The sequence below is a fragment of the Numida meleagris genome, chromosome 2, assembly GCF_002078875.1.
Source record: "Numida meleagris isolate 19003 breed g44 Domestic line chromosome 2, NumMel1.0, whole genome shotgun sequence".
In the NCBI taxonomy this organism is placed as follows: Eukaryota; Metazoa; Chordata; class Aves; order Galliformes; family Numididae; genus Numida; species Numida meleagris.
The window spans coordinates 2,976,035-3,001,805 of NC_034410.1; the positions used below are offsets into that span (position 1 = coordinate 2,976,035).

A 25,771-nucleotide genomic window follows, 5' to 3' on the forward strand; every position below is an offset into this window, starting at 1 on the left:
TGCATGAGAAAATCTCCCAGCCTGTGGCTCTCTCTGCAGCAGGGAGCACTCCCACATCGATTAGGGCATCCCCAGCAGATGCCACCCAACCTGCTGCTCCTCCTCCCTGCTGCACTGACATGCCACCTCCAGCTGCTGGCAGGGCTGCAGAGCAAGCTGTGCTATTAACCAGCAACACACCGGGGTGGAAGAGCAGCCAAGCAAAACACGAGCAGAAATAGGAAGCTTTAAAATGTGGGGTTTTTTTGGTCATATCCTGCATTTTGCTGAATTACCATGCATGTATAAGCAAAAAGTGTTGGCAAAATCTCACTTTGAATCTCAGTAGCTTAAATACAGCTCCTGGATCCATCTCATGGCCAACACTTCTCCCCAGTCACATTTCAGCTGATTATGAATGACAGCCCAGGCACTGGGGCTGAGCCACGCTATCTGGGACAGTTCCACCAGGCTAGCCACGAGCAGCCTGAGCATCCACCTTATTCTGGGCTCCACCTCTGAGTCGCAGTGAGAAGCACCGAGGCTTTCTGGTCTGGCTGTGGATGATGGGGCCAGAGGATGGCCCCAGTGGATCCTCCCTACAGACATTGTCCTCTCTGAGTGCCATCATCACCATCACCATCATCATCTTATCAGATGGCACATCAGGAGGGCCATGACTCTCCTGAAACCAGGTGACTCCTCACCTCCACCATTTCCTGATCCCTCTCTTTGCATCCTCAAAATGTCCCAGTATTCCCAACATTCATTTTTTTTCATCTCCACCCCTCCCCATGAACCCAGAACTCAACACGATGGTTTCTATTCTTCACAGCAGTGCCTGCAGATTTCCAGATGTCTCCAACCACAGCAGCACACAGAAAAGCTTTCCACAATTTTTGGGCCCCGTCCTGGGTAGAGATTTGAAATTTGACTACAGGAATACCCGTGCCCAAGAGTTAGTGCAAACAAGCTCAAGGTCTGCACTCAAAGTGATCCAGCCCAAATCACATCGACTCACCACTCCCACCCGTGAGTCCAAGGAGCCATAATTTGATTTACGTAACTCATGCCTTAAATAAATTAGCCTAGAACAAATTCAGGCCTCTTTGGTTCTGAGGGCTCATCTACCCAGAGACGCTGGGGAAACTTAATCTGAGTTAATGCCCGCAGTATTTTAGTTAAACTGCATTAAGACTCTGTGAGGACATTCTTATTCAGAACTGAAGTGGCTTAATTTGATTTAGCTAAATTCACTTCCCAAACCATTGCGTGGTTACTAAATCAAGATTCACTTAATTATGTAGACGGGGCTGCTGCAATGCACCAGTGATGTGTGGGGCAGTAAGCTGCCCTGGCGTGTTGTTCAACAAGAGGTCATTCCTCAGGTCCTCCACGGAAGACATCCTTGGGATTCATCCCATGCTGTCCCAAGGCTTTGGGCACTGTTCTCTTCACACCCAATGAGCAATCCTGGACTGGCCAAGGTGGCTGGTGAACCACCCATTTTCCCTGTCAGGCACAGCCACAAGGGGAGTAGCAGGCAACGGGATGCTGGTGGCCAGCCTGACCTCATCTGTACAGCAGAACTTTCCTGGTTGAGCAACCTTAGTCGCATTTCACCAACACAGCCCCAAACTGGGATCTACCAGACAGACTTCTGTATGTAAGACATAGAATATGGGACTGTGGACAACACTATAATCACTTTTTTGTCTGTTTCTTTCTTTCCTGCTGCTGCTATAACAATTCCCCATAAAGCACAGAATCCCAGACTGGCTGAGGTGGAAAGGGACCTCTGGGTCCTTTTGGTCCAACCTCTGTCTCAGCAGGACACCCTCAGCCAGGTGCCCAGGGCTCCTAATTTGCTAGCTCCTATATTTGCAACCTGAAAAAGAGGATCCCCCATCTCACAGCAGAATTCAGTGGTCAACCAGGGCAAGAATCTGGGGCTGATCTCCATTAGAGAGTGCAGAGCATCTTCTTCTCACAGGGATTTGTGGCCTTGGTCAAAAAAAGGCCAGACACTCCATAAAAATATCAGGTTGGATGAGATTTGGGGCAACCTGGCCTAGTGGAAGATGCCCCTCACCACGGTAGAGGGATTGGAACTAAATGATATTAAAGGGTCCTTCCAACTCAAATCATACTATGATTCCATGACTGCGGCTCTATGATTCCATTACAATTCATGCTTAACTCCACTGATGTACCATATTGCTTGTGCTGATTGCTGTGTCCTCCTCCTCTTCCATGTTCCCCATGTCCAGAGTGAACTGGTGCATCACCCAGCAGCAGTTCTGCCTCCACCACGGACCAGTTTACTCTGGACACTGGGAAAAGAAGACCACAAACTCAATGAGAACAGCCCAGCCCAAAGCACAGAGGGTCACTGCAGCCCCAGGGAGCTCACCATAGGGAAAGGTGCTGCATCAAGATGGGAGAAATTCGTATTCAGTGTCTGCTCCAAGTTAGGAAGAATGCAGCTCACAAACATTCAGGCATTTCGGAGCTTAGCTGAGCACGGCTTTCTCAGAGAGAGGTTTGAGCATTCCTCAATAAAAAGAAATAGCATTCCTTGGGTCTGAAATCATGGCTTCTCCAGCACTCCCATGTTGTGGCTGAATGGCTTCTGGAAGAAGCAAAAAACTGAGCGAAGCGTTTTGGTAGAGATGGATTCCAGCACCAGCAAATCACAGCGTGCACTGCTCAGCTTCAGAATGGCATTCTGGTTGGCCCAATATGATTTTTTTAATTTCATTTTGTCTTGCAGAGAGCTTTGGATTTGGTTTGGTTTGGGGAAAAGAATCTGAAATCATGAGATTTCCCACAAAACAGGAAAAAAAACCTCGTTTCCTATCGACTTCTATTATTCAGCCATGAGAGACTGCTTCTGAGGGATCCCAGTCTCCTTTGAAAATTTACCCATAAATATTCACACTTTATTTGAAAACAGACTCCTGCTGAAAGAATAGGGCAGAAATGTGACATCCGAAACAACCTACAAGCGACAAGCACGTCACAAGCAAATTTTCACAGAAAATCCCAAGTTTTGCACAGCACAGCCAGTGCACAGGACACCAAATCCAATGTCCTGAGCAATGTCACCTCTCTGGGAGATGCTCCCACAGCAGAGCACATTGCAGGGCACTTTCAGGTTATGGTATGATCTACCGATGGTAAAGTCGTGTCCTGGAAGCATTAAATTTTGCACATTTTGGTGCGTACTGTTAAAGAAGGTGCAAGGTGTTTGGTCTCAGAGTATGAGACCCTGTCCAGATCTTGGCCACACGTCTGCTTTCTGCAGGCAACACTTCTGGTCTTGGGCTGCATCAGAGGATGGGTCTATGAGCAGGTTGGAAACTCTCACCTGCTGATCAGAGACACGCTCTCCTCCAAAGTACATCTCAAAATCATGCCTTGAACCTTCTTGCAATTCAGATGTAACCTCCAAGACCTTCATGGAGCAAGGCTGGAGATTGAAGTCACCCAGAGGGAAACCATGTAGGTACAAGCTGTGTGGTGGGATCATGTTCCTGAAAACAAGCCACCAGAATTGCTCCCCCAGCAACGGCTTTGCTGGCTGCGTATGGTGGGATTCCCTCTGCCTCCAAACATTCCCACAGGCACTGCCCAAGGTGTGCTGGTGGGAAGACGCATTGCATCCCTGAGGGTCAACCAAGATCATGAGAAGGGGCCAAAAGAGAAACAGGGACAGATGTAACCCAAAACCAAAGCAGATGCAAGGACCGGGGCTGGAGAGAGAAGGGGTGGATTTCTAGAGGCGTTGGAACTGGATGGGCTTTAAGGTCCCGTCCAATTCATTCTATGATTCCATGAAATTCAGCATGTTTTCAAGAAGACATGAGCATAACTAAGACAAGCTCAAGCTTCTCCAAGCCCAAGGTCCAAGTCTGGTCTTGAGACCTGTGCCTGCCACTAAAGCTAATAAAATTCTTGCAAAAAAGAAGAGCAAACATACGCGTACTAACACAAATATATACACACACATATATATACAATAAAGCACCACAAACTACAAATAATTAGTGAGGCATCTTCCAGTGTGGCCAACCTGAATGGTCAAAAACCCATCTTGGGGAAAAAAAAAAAAATCACAAAACACAATTCCCTGCAAGAACAAGTAAAACCCATGCAGAATTAGGACCTCCCCAAGATGGACACCCACCAAGGGACCTTTGCTTTGAGCTGGCAGTGGGGGAACACACAACCACTGCAGGCTGCCAACGTTCAGCATTGGGCTGCAAGGAGCAGCCTCCAAAAAAGCCCACTCTCACGATGCCTCCTCCCAGCTCCATCTGTATTCAGGGCTTACTCCTTTGTTTTTCCTGAATATATAAAAAGATATATAGCCCATAAAAGATTAAATGGTAATTGAGATAGCCTGCTAGCGGAAAGTGCCTGGGTGGCTGAATTGCACTGCATTAACAGATGTGTTCAACTCCAGCTCTGGGATGCTAAGAAAGCTTTTTTCTGTTCTCTTTCAGCATCCCCAGTTCAGAAAGCCTGTTTTCCTCCAGGCCAGTCACAGGCACATGCTGAGATGGATGCCACTTGACTCCAAGAGGTACACTGGTCAATTTTCTGCTTCTATAGAAAGAGACCAAACCGCCACTAAATTTCAAGCAAAATTCCTGGGACTCACTTCTTTGCTTTCTTTTTCTTTTTTAATAGCCTTGATTTTGCTTCGGGGTATTCTAAGCACATGTTTTTCCATTTTCTACAAACACACTCAGAGCTGGTTGCTATCAACTTTTCTACGACTATTTTTTGTCATGTTTCTATCCCCTGCTGCGTCCCCAACCTCTATAGATAACATGTGGGACAATGGACAATGCCATCAGATCCAGCTCAAGGGTTCAAGCTGCAGCACTCCCACCTCAAAGGAGGACACGGCTATGTTGAGTTCTCTTGCTGAAACAGCAGATCCCAACCACTTGGGAAGGACTGACTGAGGATAGACATTGTGCTCAAGCCCGAAGAAGGCAGGAGCAATGCAGCATGGCTGGATAGGTCTGCAAAGAGCCGGTATTTCCAGCAGCAAGCAATGGAATGAGGTCCCAGCTCCCACGTGCAGGAGGTTTGGTGTTCATTTCTCACATGGTCCAGCTGGGATCCAGCCTCTCCCCAGTCCCTGCTCTATCTCCAAGCCCAGCAGTCTGGGCTTGATCCTTGCATCCTTTGAGCTGTGAATAGAAGCAGAAAGTTCAAGGGAAAATGTTCCGTTTTGTCTTGTCCTAGAAGAAAAGGTTTCGATTTTCATTTCCAAATGACATTTTCACTGAGAGCTGAAAGAGAAAACAATTCTTTGGAGAATGCCTTTAACCTGAAAAGCAGCTTTTAATTGCTTTCATTTTGTTGCAGGGGAGAAATAACTACTTCAAATGAGCTCAAGAAATGCCCTTTCTCCTGCAGGGGAAGAGCAAGAAGGGCACTTCTGCCATCAGACAATGCACAGGTTTGCCCTGAGCTTAAAGGGAATTTATGTCCCTTTAAAGCCAATGAGGCAAAATTCTTCTGCTGTACAGCACTGCAAAGCTGAGGACCATCCCCTATTCCTGCTTCCAGGTGCTTGGCCATGCATTGCAAAGCAGAGGCCACTGGATCCTGTGTACACGGTCCAGCAGCTGGGAACAGCTGGGATGCAATGAGGTTCTGTGTGCGGAGATCTGCTGACATCTACAGGGCATCTCATGGAGAAGAGGCTGTGGCTCCACGGGGGATGTGGGATCATGCTCCTGTTTCCTTCCCAATGAAGAACTGCTCATTACGAATACATGTTGGCCACGGTAACTGATAAGCACAAATACACCCAGATGGTGGAGCTACCATGAAACACTCATCTCGTTCGTCAGCAAGGAGGTTCATGAGCACAGCAGACAGCTCTGCTTCGAGGATGGAGAAGCCATCACTGTCATAAATTGGTGGGTTCTGTTCATTTTCAAGGAGGTCAAGCTCCAAGAAGTATCACCACATGTTCTGTCCCATGCCAAGGATGGCCCCACATCAGCAGATCCATCCCCATTTTTCACAGAATATCTGGAGCTGGAAGGGATCCTCAAGGACCACCGAGTCCCACCCCTGGCTCCTCACAGGACCACCCCAAACACTATGCCTGAGAGCGTGTCCAAAAGCTCCTTGAACTCCAGCAGCTGTTCACCTGCTGTGACTAAGTAGCACCTTCACATTGGTGGAGACCTTCTGGGATTTCTGGCCAGAAACATTCCGGGCAGAAGTGTGAGAGGCATTAGAGCTGCCTCCTGCCCAGGGAAGAATGGGACAAAGCAATAAAAATGATCCAAAAGCATCCCATGGGAAAGTGGTTGGGCTTGCATCCCAGCTTTTCCACCAGAGAGCTCAGAGGGAGCCCACACCCACACACCAATGTTGGAGACCGCCGGGTGCCTGCTGGCCCAGGGGGTTTCAGATCTCACTCCACACTCTGGGCACAACATTTGTCTCCTTGTTAGCTGCACTTGTCCATCTATTTGGAAAAGGGATGACAAGGGGAGACACCCAAGAGAAGGATGGAGCAGGGATGACATAGTCGTGTGCAAAGGCCTGGTTTAACCCATGACGATCGTGCTCAGAAATGCAATCCCTGTCTCTCACAGGCTGCTGCTGCTGCCCACTCAGGCCAGGAGCTATGTTAAGGACCTCTCCCCCTGGCAGCTCTTTTCAACAGGCTTTTAAAAGCAGCAGGATGCTGCTTTCAGCAGGGACAGCTATTTTTATCACAGGTTAACTCTTCTCTAAATATTGCTGTCAAGGCTGTATGCACCAGATGTTCCACCTCGGGCAAAGAATGCTTTTCAATCAAATTCAGGACAGCTCAGGAACCCACGCTGTTGGGCACCCAACCTGCAACATGTCCAAGCTCCCCGCTGCCAAGAGCCACCAACACAGGGCTGGTGTCACCCAGAGGTGCAGGATCCACAGCATAGCCCAGACCCAGGAGTTCTAGGAGCTCTAGGTACAGCTCAGCAACCCCAAACTTACACCAACTGAAGCTGCTCTCCATCCCAGGGGCAAACAGGGACCAGCAAATAGTCTGAAGTCACTACAAATACGATGAAAACGAAGTAAGCTGCCTCCACACAGACCTCTGCAAACAGACCAAGCAACAGCTTCCTCCACGGCAGGACCATTTTATTATGAAAATACTTATTACAACAAACTTTGTCAATTATAAAACATCCAGAGGAGCGGTGCACGCTGCACAGCCTGGAGGGTCTGGAAGCTTCAGGGAACAGAAAAAACACACGTCACCCTCTCAGCTGGACACTTCTCCCAACACAGAGCAGCCAACAGGTCCTGAGCACACAGCACTTCCAGGAGAATCACCCTGCACATGCTAGGTGTGATCACAGGGGAAAAGTTCCCAAATACTGAGAAGACGTTCTCCAAAGCAAGAGACCTTGTTGTTCTCTGTGTAACAGTGACATCAGTTTTCTGCAGAAAGGAGCACCCTGACAAAGAGCAGTGCCCTAAGGGATGCTGTAGGCTGTGTGGGGATCTCTTAACCAACCAAGTGAGAGGAGAGTGTCCCACATGTGCTTTCTCTGGCACTTGGCCCTTTTGCCCACATCTCCCCTGCTCCAACTCTTGCCAGGTTCAAGGCAACCTGGATGTCTGTCCCGCTCCCATCAACTCTAGGAGGTCCTAAAAAGCAGTATGTCAAATGTGCTTCATCCACCAGCCACAGTCTCAGAGAGGGAAGCACTGCTCCTCAGATCTGCCCCTTTCCTCCAGGACTCGTGGGCTCCTGGCAAAGTGTTGGTCAGCAGCGAGGCCCCTCTACCTGAGTGTGATGGGATCGGTGTCGCTGGCAGAGCCCGTGCCCAGATGGAGCAAATCAGTCAGAGTCGCTTCCATCCTGCTTTGCTGACCCAACAGCTGCTGCCAACTCCTCCTCCTGCCCTTTCAAGCGCTCTCCTGCAAGTGAGAAACAGCAGCTGCTTAGCAATGAGCCCTCTGTACTGGTAGAAAAACTGAACTGCAGCCCCTATGCCTGAAAACCATTTTTCCTCATCGTGCAAACCTTCCCCTTTGGAAAGGGGATGAAGCTTCATCAGCCCCTTCCTGCCCAACAGTAAGGCACTGAGCTCCCAACAAGGACTGTATGTGCATCATCCCTCCAGGACAGTTGGTGACCCCATACACCATCCCCATGGCACCACCACGCACGGATCAGTTCAGCGATGGCTCTCTGAGTCCTCTTCTCCAGCTTCTCCATCTTCTTGGCCACGTCTCGTTTTAAATCCCTAGGGAGGAGAATGATGACATCAAAAGATATCTTTTCCCCCAGGCAGATGTGAACACAGCCATATTGCACCTTTCCTAGCAGGAAAGAAAGTCCTTTGCTCTCCTGTGAACACTATGGAGCAGAGCAAAACAACACATGGGCAAACCAACACGATGACCCTGGTACTGAAGCCACCATGCTGACAAGTACCCCAAAGGGACCAGCACAGCCACAAGATGTAAACAAGGAAAGGGGAGAACAGCCCCATGCCTCGTGTTTCCCTCAACAGGTTTCCCAGTTTTCACACTTCTAGCCCAATTTGGACAATCTCCAGGTGATGGCAACACACTGGTGATGCAAATGCTCCTTTCCCAGGAGCAGGGCTCAGCAGACACTCACCAGTCCGGCTTCCTGGGGGCCAGGTTTGTCAGATCCTAGAGGAGAAGAGGAAACATCCAGTGAGAGCTGGAAGCAACGCAGAGATGTGTATCCAGCACAGAGCAGCTCTGTATACATACCACTTCGTCGATGATGGGCTCTGGCTTAGCTGCCTCCAGCTGGTCCTTCACCTTGTCTTCCACTAGATGGGGGAACAGGATCAGCATCAGCACAGTGGGACACCAAGGGGACAAAGCACAGGGAAACCCACCAGAGCCCTCTGGAAAAGCTTTTACAAAAGCCCATTTGAACAGCATCACCTCAATAACGCAGTACCCACGTGTGAATCCACGTGGACGCACACATTCCTTCACCACTCAAACTCTTCCAGAGACTTCTAAAAATTGTCTGAAAATGATGCAAAACTAACAATTAAACACGACAAACAGCAGCAGGAAGCCTACTGGGTTCAAGTCCCATGTTGGTAAGGGCTGCATCCACCTGCCACTTCGCATGTCCATAGGACTTTAAGTTGCAGTTTGACTCACTGTGACTCATTTATGAGGCCACAGCATGAAACCATGCCCCAGAAGTGACCAAGTTCCAGCCCAGCCCTTACGTAAGTTCCTCCAGATACTGGGGAGCTAATGGCAAAGCATGCAGTGAGAACAGCCTTCCATCCATCAGTTCTGGTTCTGTGCACGGTGAGAGTGTGGCCACCAGGGATTGGGCACATCCATCAGGGATGAATCGAATCCTGCTCCAGCATATGCCCAAGGGATAGCCAATGTGAACCCACTTCAGCACCCATTCCCTGTCCTCCTCCCTGCCCAAAGTGCCCAAGGTTACTTCAGACACAGGAGCAGCACTACAGCTCCAAATGGGCCAGCAGAGAAGATGGGTTTTACCGGAAACAGTCACAACTGCTGCTCCCAATTCCAACCCACACACAGCAGAAGAGCTGAAGAAGTTTGAAACTTTTACAAAAGGATAAAGAAAGCACAGTGTCAGCATTCCTACCTAGAAGACCTCTGCCAAAGACAGTCTCTTTATTTAAGGCATTTTTAAAGAGATATATTCCAGGAGGACTTAACATTTCAAGATCAAGGGAACTCCCACCCTTTGCCTCCCTTCTCAAAGCTGTGCAGCAGTTCAGCGCTAGGAAGCAACTGACTGAACACCCTTAGACTCATGACTAATATTTGTTTAAAGGTAATTCAAACAAAACAGCCCCAATCTCCTTGAGAATCATGCAGCGAGAGCTCGGCTCTTCCGAGCATCAGCCCTCTCATTTGGGCTGGACTGTGTGTGCTCAGACACACACCCCACTTGTGCAATGCAGGGCGTGCAGCCCCACGGGGATGATGAAGCAACGGAGCCTGCAAGCACCGCTCTCACTCCCTACACGGCTCGGGCATGCAGACACATCTCCCAGAATCTGAAGTCAACAGATGCAACCAGAATACATCCTGGTGACTCTTCCACCTGGGGCTGGAGTTACACCCCAGGAGCACAGAGGTTTCCAAGCCATCTGATTTTGGAAAGGAAAGGTATAGTCCATTCATTTTGCAACAGGCTGGCTGGATGCAGAGCCCTGTGCTGTTTTATATGCCCACAGCATCACGAGTGCTGGTGGGAGGAATGCTCAGCAGTGGGAGGGGATCAGACCATAGAATTGTCTGAGTTGGAAGGGACCTCTAAAGGTCATCGAGTTCAACTTCTCTGCAGTTAACAGGAACACCTACAGCTAGATCAGGGTGCACAGAGCCCTGTCCTGCTTGATCTTGAATGTCTCCATCTCTACGGAGTGTTACAGTGCACCTCTACAGTGCACACTTGCAAAGGGCTCTGCATGCTCTCATCCTTGCTGAGGCATCAGCACCACCATGGGAAGTGCTGTTGCTCTGTTCCTCCCTGGTTTCAACTCCCAGGCTCCTGATCTCACTCACTTGAAGGTGGCTTGGCCTGGGGTAATTTCCTCTTCTTCAGCTCCTCATCTTCAGGGTCATAGTTTCGCAGTATGAGCTCCCTGGAAAGGAAGCACAGAGTAATGAGACACGTGCATGTTAGCCATAGACCAGCCATGACCAAACCCAGAAATCCCAGCATGGGATGGATGGGACAAAAGAGTATTTCTGGGTACAAGAGGTGAACCAGTCACCAGAGTTGCTTCTGAACATGCCACAACCAGGGCAAAGGAGCTGCAAGAGGAGGAATGTGGGTTTTTGTGCAGTGGAGGTGATGGTGACCCAGAAGCTTCCCCATCCTGCACAAAACCCAACCCAACCATTTCCTCACTGCACACACCTCCCCCATATTCAGATGGTAATTCTGCCCCTTCTAAAGGCTATTCTTTTTACACCTGGGTCACCTCCCTGCTAGACTTTACGGATGGAGAAACAACAAGGCTTTTTGTTTGTTTCTTTGTTAAAATATCATTCAAGGTTGGTGCCCGAGGTGAGTGACATTTAGCGGAGCTATTTCAGAACACACAAATGCATGGATTTAAGCTGCACACTCTACAAATTTCCACAAAGAGCAAACCTTTGTCATTTGCTCTGCCACCATACCCAGAGGCAATACCTTGGTTTTCTTTCTGCCTCATTCCTACCTCGCCAGGTGCTATTGTTGGGCTCTGCAGTGACATTCAGCTCATCCCAACGCCTTTCCAGCATCCTGCACTGAGCAAACCCCGCTTGCCAACTCACCACAGGCTCCATCTACATGCAGAAGGGTCTGACCCACACCAGAGCCGGCACCACAGAGGTGGTGGGGAGATGTGGTTGGAGTCTATGGGTTGCTCACAGCAGTGGGTTTGTGCAGCTGTGCCCTCTGCAAATTTGGCTTTGCCGTGGTTTCATAGAATCATAAAATCATTAAGGCTGGAAAAGAGCTCTCAGATCCCCAAGCTCAACCCCAACCCATCCCCACCATGCCCACTGACCACGTCCCTCAGTGCCACATCTCCACATTCCTTGAACACCTTCAGGGATGGTGACTCCACCACTCCCCCTGGGCAGCCTGTGCCAACGCCTGACCACACTCTTTTAGAAAAGAAATTGTTCCTAATATTCAACCTGTACCTCCCCTGGCCCGGTCATAGAATATTTCATGTTGGAACGGACCCACAAAGACCATCGAGTCCAATATGAGTACAGTTGTTTCTCTTGCTTCATCTGCCAAGAACCTCACATTCTGTTCTCATAGTCCCTCTGCGAGACCTAACTCAGAGAAATGCAACTAGCACACTGGGAAGCAGGACCAGGCAGGTAAGGACATTGCAGAAATTCCTCATGTGTCAAGCCCAGGTTGCCCAATCCTTCACATCCGCATAAGCCACAATAGCCCAGGTTTCCCCAGCGCCAGTGAAAGGAAGGAGGAAACAGTCACCTTATGCTGTGCAGTTTTATGGGTATTTTTATGTAAAAATGCCCTGGGAGAAGGCATTTATTACATTAACCTGGATCGCAATCACTCCCCAGCCAGCACGGTGGTTCCTTCTGGGAGCCCTGACAGAAAGCTTAATGGTCTTCTATGATGCATAACTGCATCAGTGGACAAGGGAAGAGCCACTGATATCATCAGTTTGGACTCAGTAAGGCCTTTGACATGGTCCTTCACAACATTCTCCTCTTCAAAGTGGAAAGATATGGATTTGATGGATGAATCGTTCGATGGACAAGGAACTAATTGCAAGGCTGTAGCCAGGGAGCAGTGGTCAATGGCTCGGTGTGCAGATGGAGATCAGTCATCAGTGGTGTCCTTCAGCACCAGGACCCGTGCTCTTTGATATCCTCATCAATGACACTGACAGTGGGATCGAGTGCACACTCCGCTGTTTATGGATGACACCAAGCTGTGTGGTGTGGCTGACACACCAGAGGGACGGGATGCCATCCAGAGGGACCTAGACAGGCTGAGCAGTAGTGAGTGAGACCCAAGGTCTGGCACTTGGGTCATGGCAACCCCCACTGTCAGCACAAGCTGGGGGATGTAAGGATGGAGCACAGCCCTGCTGTAAAAGATCTGGGGGTACTGGTGGATGGCAGCTGGATATGAGCCAGCACTGTGCCCTTGCAGCCCAGAAAGCCAACCAGATCCTGGGCTGCATCCAAAGCAGAGTGGTCAGCAGGAGAATGCAAGGGGATCCTGCCCCTCTGCTCTGCGCTGCGAGAGCTCACCTGGAGCACTGCGTCCAGATGTGGAGTCCTCAGTGCAGGAGAGACATGGACCTCCTGGAGTGCATCCAGAGGAGGGCCACAAAAATGATCCCAGGGATGGAACACCTCCCTGTGAGGACAGGCTGAGAGAGCTGGGGCTGCGCAGCCTGGAAAAGAGAAGGCTCCAGGGAGACCTGAGAGCAGCCTGCCAGTACTGAAAGGAGGGCTGTAAGAAAGAAGAGGACAGGCTGTTGGTCTGTTGTGATGGGACAAGGGGAAATGATTTCGAACCAGGAGAGGGGGATTTAGACTGGATATCAGGAAAGAGATTTTTACAATAGGAGTGGTGAGGCACTAGAAGAGGTTGTTCAGAGAGGTGGTGGATGCCCCATCCCTGGAGACATTCTATGACCTTGTGTGATGGAGCGGCACACAGAAATCCTCATTACTCCTTGGTTTTACAGGCTCCACTCAGCAGGACTGTGTTGTTAAGGAGGGAGGGAAGTGGCTAATTCACCCTGGAGGTGAGGGGATGTCAGGCAGTGATGCTGGCCATCTGGCCACGAGCTGCCTCCTGCCTCCTGCTCCCTGGAGAGGATTTATCATACCAAGTGACAACGCCAGACCCTGCAGAATGCAAACTTGCAACCTCTCCCACACTTTCTGCTTGTTTTAGCTCATGTTTAGAAGGATTTCCTTGCAGCTGAATGAGAACCAAACACAGCCTCCCCAAAGGTCAGAGAGCCTAAAACAAAAGAGCTATGAGCTAAGCTAGCTGCTCCTTTCAGCTCAGCACGATGTTAGCGCTACACCTTGAAAGGTGATATTTCACACCCACCATTTTTGCACACACGCTGGTGGCTGCTCAGCCACACCAAAGCCTCACTGCCCAGTACTGCTCATGCTCACTGGAGATTTACCCATGAGAATATTAAAAAAAGGGAAAAAAAAAAGCATAATGCACAACTTGCCAACAGCAGCGGAACACAAGGGAAGCAGCCGCTTGCAAGGGTGAAGAGCAGAAGTGCTGCACCCAGATCCCCCCCCGTGCCCGCCAAGTTCCCCCTGGTGCTTTCAGATCCTTATTAAAGCCATGCCCAATTGCACGAGCCAACAAACACACATCGATCCCTTTAATTAAGTGCTCGATGCAGGAGGAGCTCTCACACCTGCCTCCAGTAATTGTCAGCACCCAGTATGCCCGTGGCTGCTCCTGGGGGGGTTTTAGCACGCGTGAACCCAGCAGTGCTGTGCTCCCCAGAAGCTGTTGCTCTGGTATCCCCATTTCACTGTGGTCTCCCCATTTTTCTGTGCACCTGTGAGAATGAGCAGATGGATGAGGAGCTAGAGGTGCTACACCCCTAACAATCCGAAGGAAGGAAAGGGTTAAAAACACATATTTAAGAAGACATCGCTGGCCTTCCACAGAGTGGGTTAAATAAAGTTCAGGTGTCAGCAGTTCTTCCAGCGCCGTGTTCCACAGAGACAGCCCAGCGTGCTTCTCAAATTATCAAAGTTCCCAAGACAACAAAGAAAACACAGTTAACAACAGGCTCCGTGCAGAACGAGCATGCAGAAGCCAGGTTAGCAAGCACAGCTTGCAGGGTGCGATGCTTCAGCACCAATGGGCTTGGTTGGGAAGGAACACAGCACCCCACGTAGGAAACACAGCATCCTGCATCCTCACTCAGGACCAGCAAGCAGCAAGCTGCTGGGACGGCACAAGCTCCAGGGGAACCGCAGGGTTTGCAAAGGGAAGTGATGCACAAACCTCCTTGAAGCTCATTGCTGGTGGCAGGTTCCCTGCTTCAGACTCAGGAATGCCTCAAATCCACTTTCTGTTGCAGCTCTTTGAAGGGTTTGGAGCACAAGTCTTACAGAGAGCGGCTGAGGGAGCTGGGGTTGTTCAGTCTGGAGAAGAGGAGGCTCAGGGGAGACCTCATTGCTCTCTACAGCTCCTGAAAGGAGGCTGTGGTGAGGTGGGGGTTGGCCTCTGCTCCCAGGTAACAGCAACAGGACGAGAGATGATGGCCTTCAGTTGTGCCAGAGGCGGTTCAAGTTGGATATTAGGAATAATTTCTTTTCTAAAAGAGTGTTGCTGCACTGGCACAGGCTGCCCAAGGAGGTGGTGGATTCACTGTCCCTAGAGGTGTTCCAGAACCATAGAGATGTGACACTGAGGGACGTGGTCAGCGGGCATGGTGGGGGTGGGCTGGGGTTGGACTTGGGGATCTTGGGAGGACTTTTCCAGCCTTAATGATTCTATGATTATTCCTGGGAAGAAGGAGGGATGTCAGCCCTTCCTTGAAACGGGAGTGTTGGAAGTGGCAGGGCACACGGGGTATGCACAGAATGCAAAGACTGATCTCGATGCAAAGCAGGACACTCAAACCTGTCTTCGAGGTTGTTTTTGCTTTACCCCGTCAGCCTCAAGGGCTTTATGGAGCAAACATTTTTTTTTCAATTGATAAGAGGACTTCTTGAGTCTGGTGGTGCAGCACTCACATGCTGATGACCTGTCACTGGTGAGGACGCTTCCTCCGCCGCAACCAACCTACCATCAAAAAAGAAGTCACTCCTAACACCCAGATCCCCAAAAAGAGACTTTTCCTTCTTTGGAAGCAGTTTAAGGAAGTGTTCTCATCCCCACGTTAGCTGGTTTGGGTTATTTTCTTCTGAAATCCTGGAGAAATACCATCTGGTTGGACAATCTGTTGACCTTCGACCTTCTCAAGCTGCTCCAGAGCTTTCAGTTTTGGTGGGTTTTTTTTTGTGTCGACCACTTCAACTTGCTTGAAACCACACAGCCCTGACAACAATTTCCACTTCACCCTTTCAAGAGAAACCACGGCAGGAATTTCCATCTTATTTCTCAGCTTCTCCAAATTCCACTTACGGCTGGGTGGTCCTGGGAAGCGCTGTTTGAACATGTCAAGAAGGCGCTGCTACAGAAGACACAGGTGAGGCCCCAACTCCTTGAAGAAGTGGTGATTTGGGGGGGACTGTCCCTGCTCCATGTACCACAGCACTGTCACCCTCCGGGGTCACTGCAGGACTTGCGGTACAGCACTCACCCACCCAGGTACAGATTCCATTTCACAAACCCTTCTTATTTGCACTCTCCATTCCTGCAGACAGCTTTGACATCTGCTCCTTGACATCTGGGAGCATCCCCTCCTCCTCCATCCTGCCTGGGAGCTCCCCTGCGGCTGGGCTAGCTCAAAGCAAGGCCCATACACCTCCAGGCTGCCTCCTGGTGCATGCTGACCTTTCCAGCAACCTGCAAGACAATCTGTATCTCCTCCTCCAAGTTTGAAACCAAGAAACCACTTGCATCCCCTAAGCTTTTGATGAAGGCAAACCATCCTGCAGCAGGATCGAGGCGTCTCCGTGGGACAGAACACAGAAGTCCAAAGCTGTTGTTTGATAATGGTGTGAAGCTGCTCCCCTCGTTCCTAGATTCCTCACCTGGGGCAGAAAAGGAACGAGCAACAAGCAGAGGCAGAGAGCAGCGGCTCCCACCAGCACCCACCTTCTGTGCTGCTCCTGTTCAAATAGCTGAGCGTGTCAGAGCACATCCACCTCCACCAGCGGCTGCCGAGAGGCACTCGAGGAATGCCAGAAAACAGGCACTCCTTTCTGAGCTCCCAAACAGCTGGTTTCACAGGACATGCTTCCCGGGGACGTATCTCTGGGTGTTGCAGGAGGAGGGCTGCGAGAGAAACACTTCAAATGCAGGCAGGTGCCACGGGGCTGTCTGGCCTCCCACGCTGCTCTAGCAGACAGATGAGCATCTTCCAAGGCAGTACATCAGTAAATATGATGAGGAGGAAACCCACACTCAAGCTGCAGAAAGGGACGCCGCAACCACGAGCTTGGTGATGCAGCTGGCACAAGAGCTTTGTCCACACTTTATGGGGTTTCTCCAGCTGCTTCAGCTGGTGATAGGTCAGGAACAATCTGCCAGCCTCGAGGCTCAAGCTCCAAAGAGGTCCTGAAGGTATTTCGGGAGCACCTGGATGACTACAGGACATTGACATGCCCTTTGCTGGCCTCCAAACAGTGCCAAGCTCTGCAGCTCAGCCCTTCTTCCTTCTTCAGCGCTGAACACAAGGTGGGAGGCTCCAGCTTCACCCTTGGCTGCCTCTTGCCCTGGGCCCTGCACTTCCCTGCTGCAGGGAACGTGCTCGATCCCTCAGTGACAACAAGAGCCTGACTCACCACACAGCTTCCACACCAGCCCAAGTCACAGGTTTGGCTGCCCATGCAGATTGCTATCAATAACACCACATCGTCACACATGTGTCGAGCTTAGCCTACACAAACAACTGCTTTCACCCGTACTCTTATTCCTTTTTAATCTCTCCATGCCACAGGACGAGTGGATGCTCTGCACAGTGGTTATCCATGCCCCTGCCTTGCTGCCCTGCCAGGCCAAGCCCAGCACCAAGCACACTCACCACTGTTTTTTTTGTGCCAACATTGGAAGAAAAAGCCTTAAACAAGGGGACTGACCTGCCCCATGACACTCTTTGCACAGAAGGGGAGAGCCCGCATTTCCCAGCCCTGCCTCCCCCTGCTCCTCCCAGCACTTCACCTCTGCAAGCAGCACAACATGGAGTTGTAATTTTAAAGGATGAGCGAGTGTTGAAATACCTGCAGCTGATGAACAGCAGCTTGCTGTAGCTTCATTTTTAGTTAAGGCGAAGATTCTGGGCCTCCCTTCTCCCTCTCCAAACCCTACCCTGGCTATTTATTGACATTTTTAACATCCCTGACGAGCTCTGCTTGCAGAACTGTGGCTAAACTTCAAAGCTCAGCGCTCTGTGCTGTTGGATCCTGAGCACAGCCTCTCACTTTTCCTGCAGGAACCAGACAGAAAGGCCAAAGTCCACCCACACCCTGCAACAGCCAAAGTCGATGGCAGGCTGCTCCGCAGCGGGAGGCATTTCCTGGTCAGTGGGTTAAGCAAAACTGGTAAAAAAAAAACAACAAAAAAAACCCAAGCTCTTAGCAATTACAGATATAAGCTCCCCTGAGAGGCAGATGAGAGATACCCGGAGCTGAAATTGCTGCAAGCAGATTGCATTTTTCACAGAGGGCCTCGTCAGCACTTGTTCCCGCGGTGGTATCTTGCAGTGTGAAAGATTAAAAAAAAACAAGGAACAAAAAAAAAAAAAAAAAAAAAAAAAAAAAAAAAAAAAAAAAAAAAAAAAAAAAAAAAAAAAAAAAAAAAAAAAAAGAAAGAAAAAAGAAAAAGTCAGGGTGGGGAGCTTTGAGCAGGTCAGAAAAAAAAAAAACAGGAAGCTGCTGAAAACTGTTTTGGTGCGTTGGCAGCGAGAAAATATTCGGTTCTGCCTGTAGTGAGGGGTGTGAAGTCCAGTCCACAATGTGGGCTCAGCCCTTCAGCAACATCTCAGCTGGGTGAAAACCAGCCCTAAAGCCAAGCTGCAGAGAGGTGAAGCAGCAGGCGACGCTGTTCCTGCCCTCAAGAAAGGCAGAAATGACTTCCAGGTCACTCAAAGTCTATATATGGGCCGCAACATTACTTATGGGTTTCACTGCCCTTGGTTGAGTGCGTGGTGGTTTTCAGGTTGAGAAAGCAGCAGAGTCAGCAGGGAAGGCACACTCAGGCTACCAGGAGCCCTCGTTGCTCACATTAGCTCAGCTTACCTTTCATCACCAGCACAGAAGGCATTAGTGCAGAGCAGTTCCCTTTTTCTAAGGGTTGAGAAAGCTTAGCTTCGCTACCAGGAAATGAAAATCTGAGATGAAATCAAGTTAGCAGCTCGCTGGCTTTCTGCTTAAAAACACACATCCAATTTCGGCGACAGAAAAAAGAGCATTCAACAAGTAGAGCAGAAAGCAACAAAACCCCTAGCAAGTAGAGCAGAAAGCAACAAAACCCTTAGATGAGATGGAGTTCAGTAGTAAACCTACGAATCGTCTCAGCCAAATTTGTGATTCAAACGTTTCCTGCAGAGCAGATCCTGCTCTCATTTGCCTTGCAAATCGATGTTTGGATCCTGACAAAACAAGGCAGCAGTTGGATAGAGCTGCAGACTCCTGCGGGGAAATTGGTCTGGAAAGGGAACCTTTTGCCCCAAAAGCTGACAGCTTTCATAAAGGTGTTATTCCCACGTATTGTGGATGCCCTGTGCTCACACCAGCATCGTGCACCAGTACAAGGCTTACTGGAATGCAGGGGTTCCTACCCAACAACCTCCTATCTCTATAACTTCACTGAAGCTTCAGAGCATCTCCCACGGGCAGAGGAAGGCTTTGCTACAAGAGGAGAGCTCACCAATGCGCACGTGTTAGAGATAGCAACCTCCTAGCTTGGCAGCAGCGATGCTGACGATGTGGGATGACACTGCATCACCTCTGATACGCTTCAGGATGCTCAGCAGTGGTTAAAAAAGAAGTGGTCCCCACGCCAGAAGTCAGTCCCAGCAGAGAAATGGATTACTGTAGGGATTTCGGTGATCAATTCACACTTCCAGCTCAGGTTCAGGGGCGTCACTGCCAGCTTGGTGCTCCTCAGCAGAGGGCCATACAGCGTATCAAGTGGCAGGGCTGGAAAGCAAGAGCTGTTGATTCATTATTCATCATCACTCCCGAGATCTTTAACTCCTCTTTCAGCCCAGACCTTGTGCTCTTCCAGCACAAAACCCTCCAGGTGTGCCTACAGTAAAAGTTCAGCTTCAGTGATCAGTCCAGAGAACCTCTCCCAGAACAAAGCTGATGCTGGCAGTTTGGGGGAGGCTTGCAGCTTCTGCTGAGAGTTATCCCCTGAAGCAGGAGAACCCAAAGCAGGCAGGGATGCACAGATTCTGCTCCGCTTTCTCCCGCAGCAGCGGCTCTGATGCATACAGGTGCTGCGATGAAAAACAGCCATGAGAAAACCTCACATCCTGAAAGTTCGAAGCGAACCCCACCTCCTGTTGTCTACAAAGCCAACCTGATGGCATTGGTAGCAGCAGGAAACCGAGTGCAGTCAGCTGGTCCTGACAGGAGCAGCACCCTGCCTGGGTTAGCTTTGTGCTCACATTTTCCGGTGACAAGAAGGAACAGCGGTGAGCTGCAGCTGAACAGCCACGTGCACGCTGCAAAGCCGTGACATCTCTCTGCTCATGGAAAAAAAACTGCGCTTTCCAAACCACACACGTGTAGGTGACAGAAAGCACAGCAGCGTGCCTGCACCGCCGTTCAGAGAAACCTGGGCAGGCTGAGAGTTGGGGAGAGAGGAACCTGATGAGGTTCAACAAGGGAAGGTGTGCAGTCCTACGGCTGGGGAGGAATGACAACACACATCAGTACAGGTTAGGGGCTGAGCTGCTGGAAAGGAGCTCTGTGGTGAAGGAGCTGGGTGTTCTGGTTGACCAGCTGTCGACCATGAGCCAGCAGTGTGCCCTGGTGGCCCAGAAAGCCAATGGGACTATGGGGTGCATTGCACAGAGCGTGGCAGAAGGACAAGGGAGGTTCTCCTGCCCTCTGCTCTGCCCTGGTGAAGCCACATCTGGAGCACTGGGCCCAATGCTGGGCTCCCCAGTTCCAGGCAGACAGGGAACTGCTGGGGAGGGCTGCAAAGATGGGGGGGGGCTGGAGCACCTCCTGATGGGGAAAGGCTCAGAGCCCTGCGACTGTTCAGCCTGGAGAAGAGAAGGCTGAGAGGGGATCTGATCAATGCTTATCAGTGTCTGAAGAGTGGAGGCCAAGAGGACGGAACCAGGCCCTTTTCAGTGGTGCCCAGCAACAGGACAAGGGACAACGGGACATAGAAAGTTCCATATGAACATGAGGAAGAACTTCTTTACTTTGAGAGTGACAGAGCAGTGGAACAGGCTGCCCAGAGAGGTGGTGGAGTCTCCTTCTTTGGAGATATTCAAGACCTGCCTGGACGTTTTCCTGTGCAACCTGCTTTGGTAGGGGGGTTGGACTCTTCCAGAGATCCCTCCCAACCTCTATGATTCTGTGATCCTGTAAATGGTTCTCCAGCTAAGGAGAATCTGAAGTGCCTCTGTCCTCCAGGTGCCTCTGAGAACATCACCGTCCCCTTGCAACGCTCTGCTGTAAGCCAGCCAGAAGTTTCACTTCATTCCCCTATCTCAGACTATTTGCAGCAAGTTATTCACACCAAAACAAACAAACAAAAAAAAACAAACAAAAAATTGCATGTTTGAAGCCAAGGAAGTCCTAATTAGCAAACGAGAGGGCCGTGCCTGAACAATACACACAAGGCAGAGAAGTGAGAATAAATAAATAATTACCTGTGCTTGACGGTCTCCTCCTCGTCATCTTCCTTAAACTGCTTGGCCTCAGGTTCGCCACTGTTCTTATTCTGGAAGGATGAGAAGTTGATCTGTCAGCCCCAGCCCCTGGAAATATCGTGGAGCAAAATACCCAGCACAGGAACCCTCCCCAGGGCACATGGCAGCGCGCGGCCTGAAGTTATTGCTCAATTAGGACACCTTGAAATTAAGCCTGCTTTCCTTTTACTCCTTTTTGCTTGTCCAGATAGGATGATAAATAAATGTCAGAACTGGCAAGGAAAATCAAATCTTCCCCTCAGAGGCAATCACACCATTTAGCTTGGATATTCCCCTTATTACTGAGCAACTGCATCAATTCAGGGAGCAAACAGCAGGCTGCAATCAATGACAGAGCTCGGGAACCTCATCCCAGCTCCACACCAAAACCTCACAATAAAAGGTGAGCAGAGAGATGGGGACACCAAGCAAGGCAGAGGAAAGCCAGCAGCACCCTCAGGAATCACTGTGGGCATTTTAACAGGTTGCAAAACAAAGAAAATCAGAAATCAGACAGCGATCAGCACCGCAGTGAGTCTGATTTCAGCCCCCGAAACTCTGTGCAGTAACATAACCAGATTTCTCCCTAACAGCACAGCAAAGAGGCTCCTGTTCCACTGCCCAGACACCACAACCAGCCTGCTAGTCATGTCCCTAGCTCTATTATTACCCAGACAAGTACTGAGCATTAACAATAACGAGTTTTGTTTGGTCTCCTACTGGTAAATCAATTCCATTCAACCGCTGAACAAAGTATACTCGGTGGCAAACATCTATCTGTATGTTGCACAGTATATTGCTATAGCAAAGTCAACATTCAAGCTTTAAAATTCTATTCTGCAACCTAGGTGTAAAATAGATTACAAATTGGGAGAGGAGCCAGGCTTGGTTTGCTCCAGGCTCGTCAGTGAACGGAGCTGCTCAGGTTCGGCTCCTGACCTGCAAGCAAAATGGTCTCATCTTTCTAAAAACAAAAGGTCATTCCTAAAAAAATAAAAAATTAAAAAAAAAAAAATCAATATTTCATTCCGTTGTCTCTCCCTGTTTGAACGCAGGCTTTAGTTTTTGGAAGCCCGTAATAACCTCCCATCGCTTGCAAAGCCATTTCTTGTTCAATGAAGAGCTCAGCTGGAGGAAAGCACGGGCAGTGCGCTGCAGCTTCTTGCTCTGAGCTTGTGCTATGCCATACTCAGACAGCCAACGTTATTTCAAGGTGTGGGAAGTGCCTTCTTTCACTTTCTCATCCCTTTCATCTCTTCACACTCCGTACACACACGTTCAGCCTACATCCTCCTCATCCGTGTTTGTATTTTATCTGTAAGGTTTATAAGCACATTCTGAAACACTACAGAGACATTTGGCAACAACATTCACGCCAAGCAGAGGCTGTTCTTCCCACCACGAGCCTGCACATCCCACAGTACTGCGTGTCTTTCTTTTCCCCGTGCGCTGAAATAACTCGTCGTTGAAATCCCACCACTCCTCTTCCAGAGCCAGCCCCAAATCCCCAGTTCCAGGTGCCTTGTGGACTGGTGTTGATGGCACCCCATCGCCACCGAAATATCTTCTAAAGTCACGCTGCTGTTCCTTTCTTATTCATGTTCCTTTGGAAACATAAATAAGGAAGATGTTCCAGTCCCCTCTCTCCCCCCCCACCGCCCTATGCTGGGCTCTCCCCTGTCTGCCTGGAGCACAGCATTGGGCCCAGTGCTCCAGATGTGGCCTCGCCAGGGCAGAGCAGAGAGCAGAGGAATCTCTCTCATCCTTCTGGCCACACTGTGCAATGCACCCCAGAGTCCCAATGGCCTTCTGGGCCACCAGGGCACGCTGCTGGCTCATGGTCATCCTGTGGTCAACTGCTGGTCAACCAGAACACCCAGGTCCTTCACCGCAGAGCTCCTTCCCAGCAGCTCAGCCCCAATCTGTACTGATGCATGTTATCCCTCCCCAGCTGTAGGACTCTACACTTGCCCTTGTTGAACTTCATGAGGTTCCCCCCCAGCCTGTCTAGGTCTCACTGAATGGCAGCACAGCCATCTGGGGTGGCAGCCACTCCTTCTAACTTTGGATCAGCAGCAGGATGATAACTACGACCACAGCATGGTTCAGGATAACAGTGCATCTCCAGCTCACTGCCAACACAACTGCCCTCTGAATGTTACTCCCTGCCATGCCCTGCTGCTAACGAGGCTCCATCAGGCAGATCACAATGAAAGCACAACACAAACGAGGTCTGAACTGTCTGAAGTCAGGCCTCCCCCCAGCACAAGAAATTAACGCCGCCTCCCCGTTTGCAAAGTGGGCTAGAAATGAGATTTCAGTTTCACAGCACGGTGATGAAAGCCAGCGCTAAACCATGGGATGGAATCAGCGACGTGGCAAAGGGGCCATGAACCCCCAGCCTCTGTGAAAAGGCAGTTTGGCCCAAGAGTCACCTATGTGGGTTGGTGCAGCAGGGCTGGATGGGTGCTCCCCTTCCAGTTGCCAACAAAAAGCTCAGCATTTCCAGCTGCACTCAGCCCCTATGCACAGCTCACCATGAGGGCTTCTTGGGATGCCTTTGAGCTCACACAAGCTGAGAAAAGGCAATGTGATGAGATAAGGGAGGCTTACACCCCGTGCTGGGTGTGGGGAGCTGTCATGGGTTTCTAAATATACGTATAAATTTGGGCTCTGAATGTGTAGCTGATTCAAAGCAATCCTCGTATCTTTACTCTGGAGCAGGAATGGAAGCTCCCTCCTCTTCTTTCTGTGCTTTCTCTCCTAAAAACCCCAGCAGAAAGCTGGAGTTACCAGAGCGTGGTGTATGAGCAAGCCAAACTCCAACAGAAAGATACAATAAAGCCTGCAAATCCTTAAGGGAATAGCTACCTGAAATCCTTAGGATCTGCATCTGAAATGCTTCACACCGTGACTGTCCCCACACACGGAGCCGGCGGGCACAGCTGTACACACATGCCCATCTGCTGCAGCACTGAGACAGCTCAGGCTGCATGCACCAGTGCTACAAATTCACCGGGTTAAGGTGTTAAGCTTCCCTTGTTGGCAGCCCCTTGCCTGAGCACAGCTGAGAGATGGCAGCAGCTAGAGGGTGAGCGAGGAAATAGCACTGCCCAGCTTTTCTGCAGGGCGCAGAATGACAAAGCCACTGCTGCTGCTGCAGGAGCAGGGGAGCTCGGGGTGAGGACGCAGCGCAGCAGCCAGGGGCTGTGCAACAGGGAGCACAGAGAGCTCGAGGGCAGCAGGGCCAGCAGCACTGCACGGGACTCAGCTCTCTGCAGCCACGTGCCACGTCAGATCTCGTTACCGCGATCATTTATTGATACAGGCTCTCAGACTCGCAGCTTATCTTACAGCTCTGTGCTTCACTGCCAACCCCAGCTCTCTTCTTTCTCCTCTTGCCCTTAAAGGATCGCTCCGACCACTCGAAGGACTTCACCACAGCTGCAGTGCCTTTGGGGCTCTCTGCTTTGCTGGGAGGCCTGCCCCTCCGCCGTCCTCTTCAAAACGCTGCAGTCCAGCAGCTGTGTCACAACTTTCATTTCTTCAGAAAGGAAGCGCTCCTCCTAGAGCTGCACTCAGCCTCCCCGCCACCTCCTGCTTCAAGCGTTCTAAAGCATTTCCCTCCGCTCGTTGGCGGTTGCTTCCCACAGCTTTGCACCAATTCAACTTTCACCGCTTTTCGCTTCTACTTCTTGTCTTATTCGAGACCTTAATGCCACAGAGGGAGCCGAAACAACCCCTTGGCCGTTTCACCCTCACGATTCCTCTTTTCAAGGCGAGGTGCTTGCTACCAGCTGCACCTCCTAAGATTGGAGACCCAGCCACGCTCTGTGCAAGTGTTTGCCAGCTGCCTGCAAACAAAGTCACTCCCATCCCTCAGTCTCTGCAAGGAGACAGTCACAAGACAAAGCTCCGGCATTAAGAAGCTTTCTTGCTTGGAGTCTCCCAGCTATTTCATTTGCAGACATGGCAACTGGCAACCCCTGCCTCGTAGCTACCAACCTGAAGACTTCTGCTTGCCCAATTCCCACTCTTCACAAAGAGCACTGAGATTAAAAGAATCTCATCCCCCGCCTGTTCAAGGCATAAATCCAAGAAGATTTGCATCAGGCTGTACAGAGACGGGTGGCAGCTGCCTCCTCCAGTACCTGCAAGGCCCGTAGCAAACTTGACAGGGGACGAGTTAACAGCCCAGGCTCCCAGCAGAACATGGGTGGGAGCCTGGGTCCTGCACAACACAAGCCACGGCGTTTGGTCAGTGTAGATGCCCTGGTTCACTTTCCTCCTCGCCAGCAGCAGGCAGAACGAGGAAGGCATTTGACAGTTCAATACGCAGTCAAGATGGACACTGACAACTCAGTAGAAGCACTCTGTGAGCACAGTATTACACGTAGCAAGAGGGCAGGATACTGAGTCGTGCCCACACAACCCACAGCCTTGCCAGGCAGATGTCTCAACAGCCAGATCAAGAACAGCTGGGCTTCACTGAGCTCCCACTGCAAACCAGGAGGCTCTTGCAGCCTTCCGGGGAAAGCGTCACATTCTGTATCCCACCACTTCCCAGACTTTGCAGAGGACGCAGAGCAGGAGGCGGGCCTTGATAAGCAGCAGAAGAGAATGCGGTCACAGAAGGTATTCCTATCATCTCATGGGTGTACAGCTGCACTTGCCACATA

General features: G+C 50.3%; 1 protein-coding gene across 1 annotated transcript in view; it reads right to left on the bottom strand.

The window, feature by feature from the left end:
- Positions 7,129 to 25,771, bottom strand: part of CCDC12 (coiled-coil domain containing 12) — a 35,833-nt gene continuing 17,190 nt past the window's right edge. Inside the window, exons 2-7 of the mRNA XM_021386626.1 lie at positions 21,054 to 21,124; positions 10,573 to 10,652; positions 8,764 to 8,825; positions 8,645 to 8,679; positions 8,188 to 8,264; positions 7,129 to 7,935 (exon numbers count right to left, since the gene is read on the bottom strand). Of these exons, the coding sequence (XP_021242301.1) occupies positions 7,856 to 7,935; positions 8,188 to 8,264; positions 8,645 to 8,679; positions 8,764 to 8,825; positions 10,573 to 10,652; positions 21,054 to 21,124 (405 nt within the window). The 3' untranslated portion in view covers positions 7,129 to 7,855. The remainder of the gene's footprint in view (positions 7,936 to 8,187; positions 8,265 to 8,644; positions 8,680 to 8,763; positions 8,826 to 10,572; positions 10,653 to 21,053; positions 21,125 to 25,771) is intronic.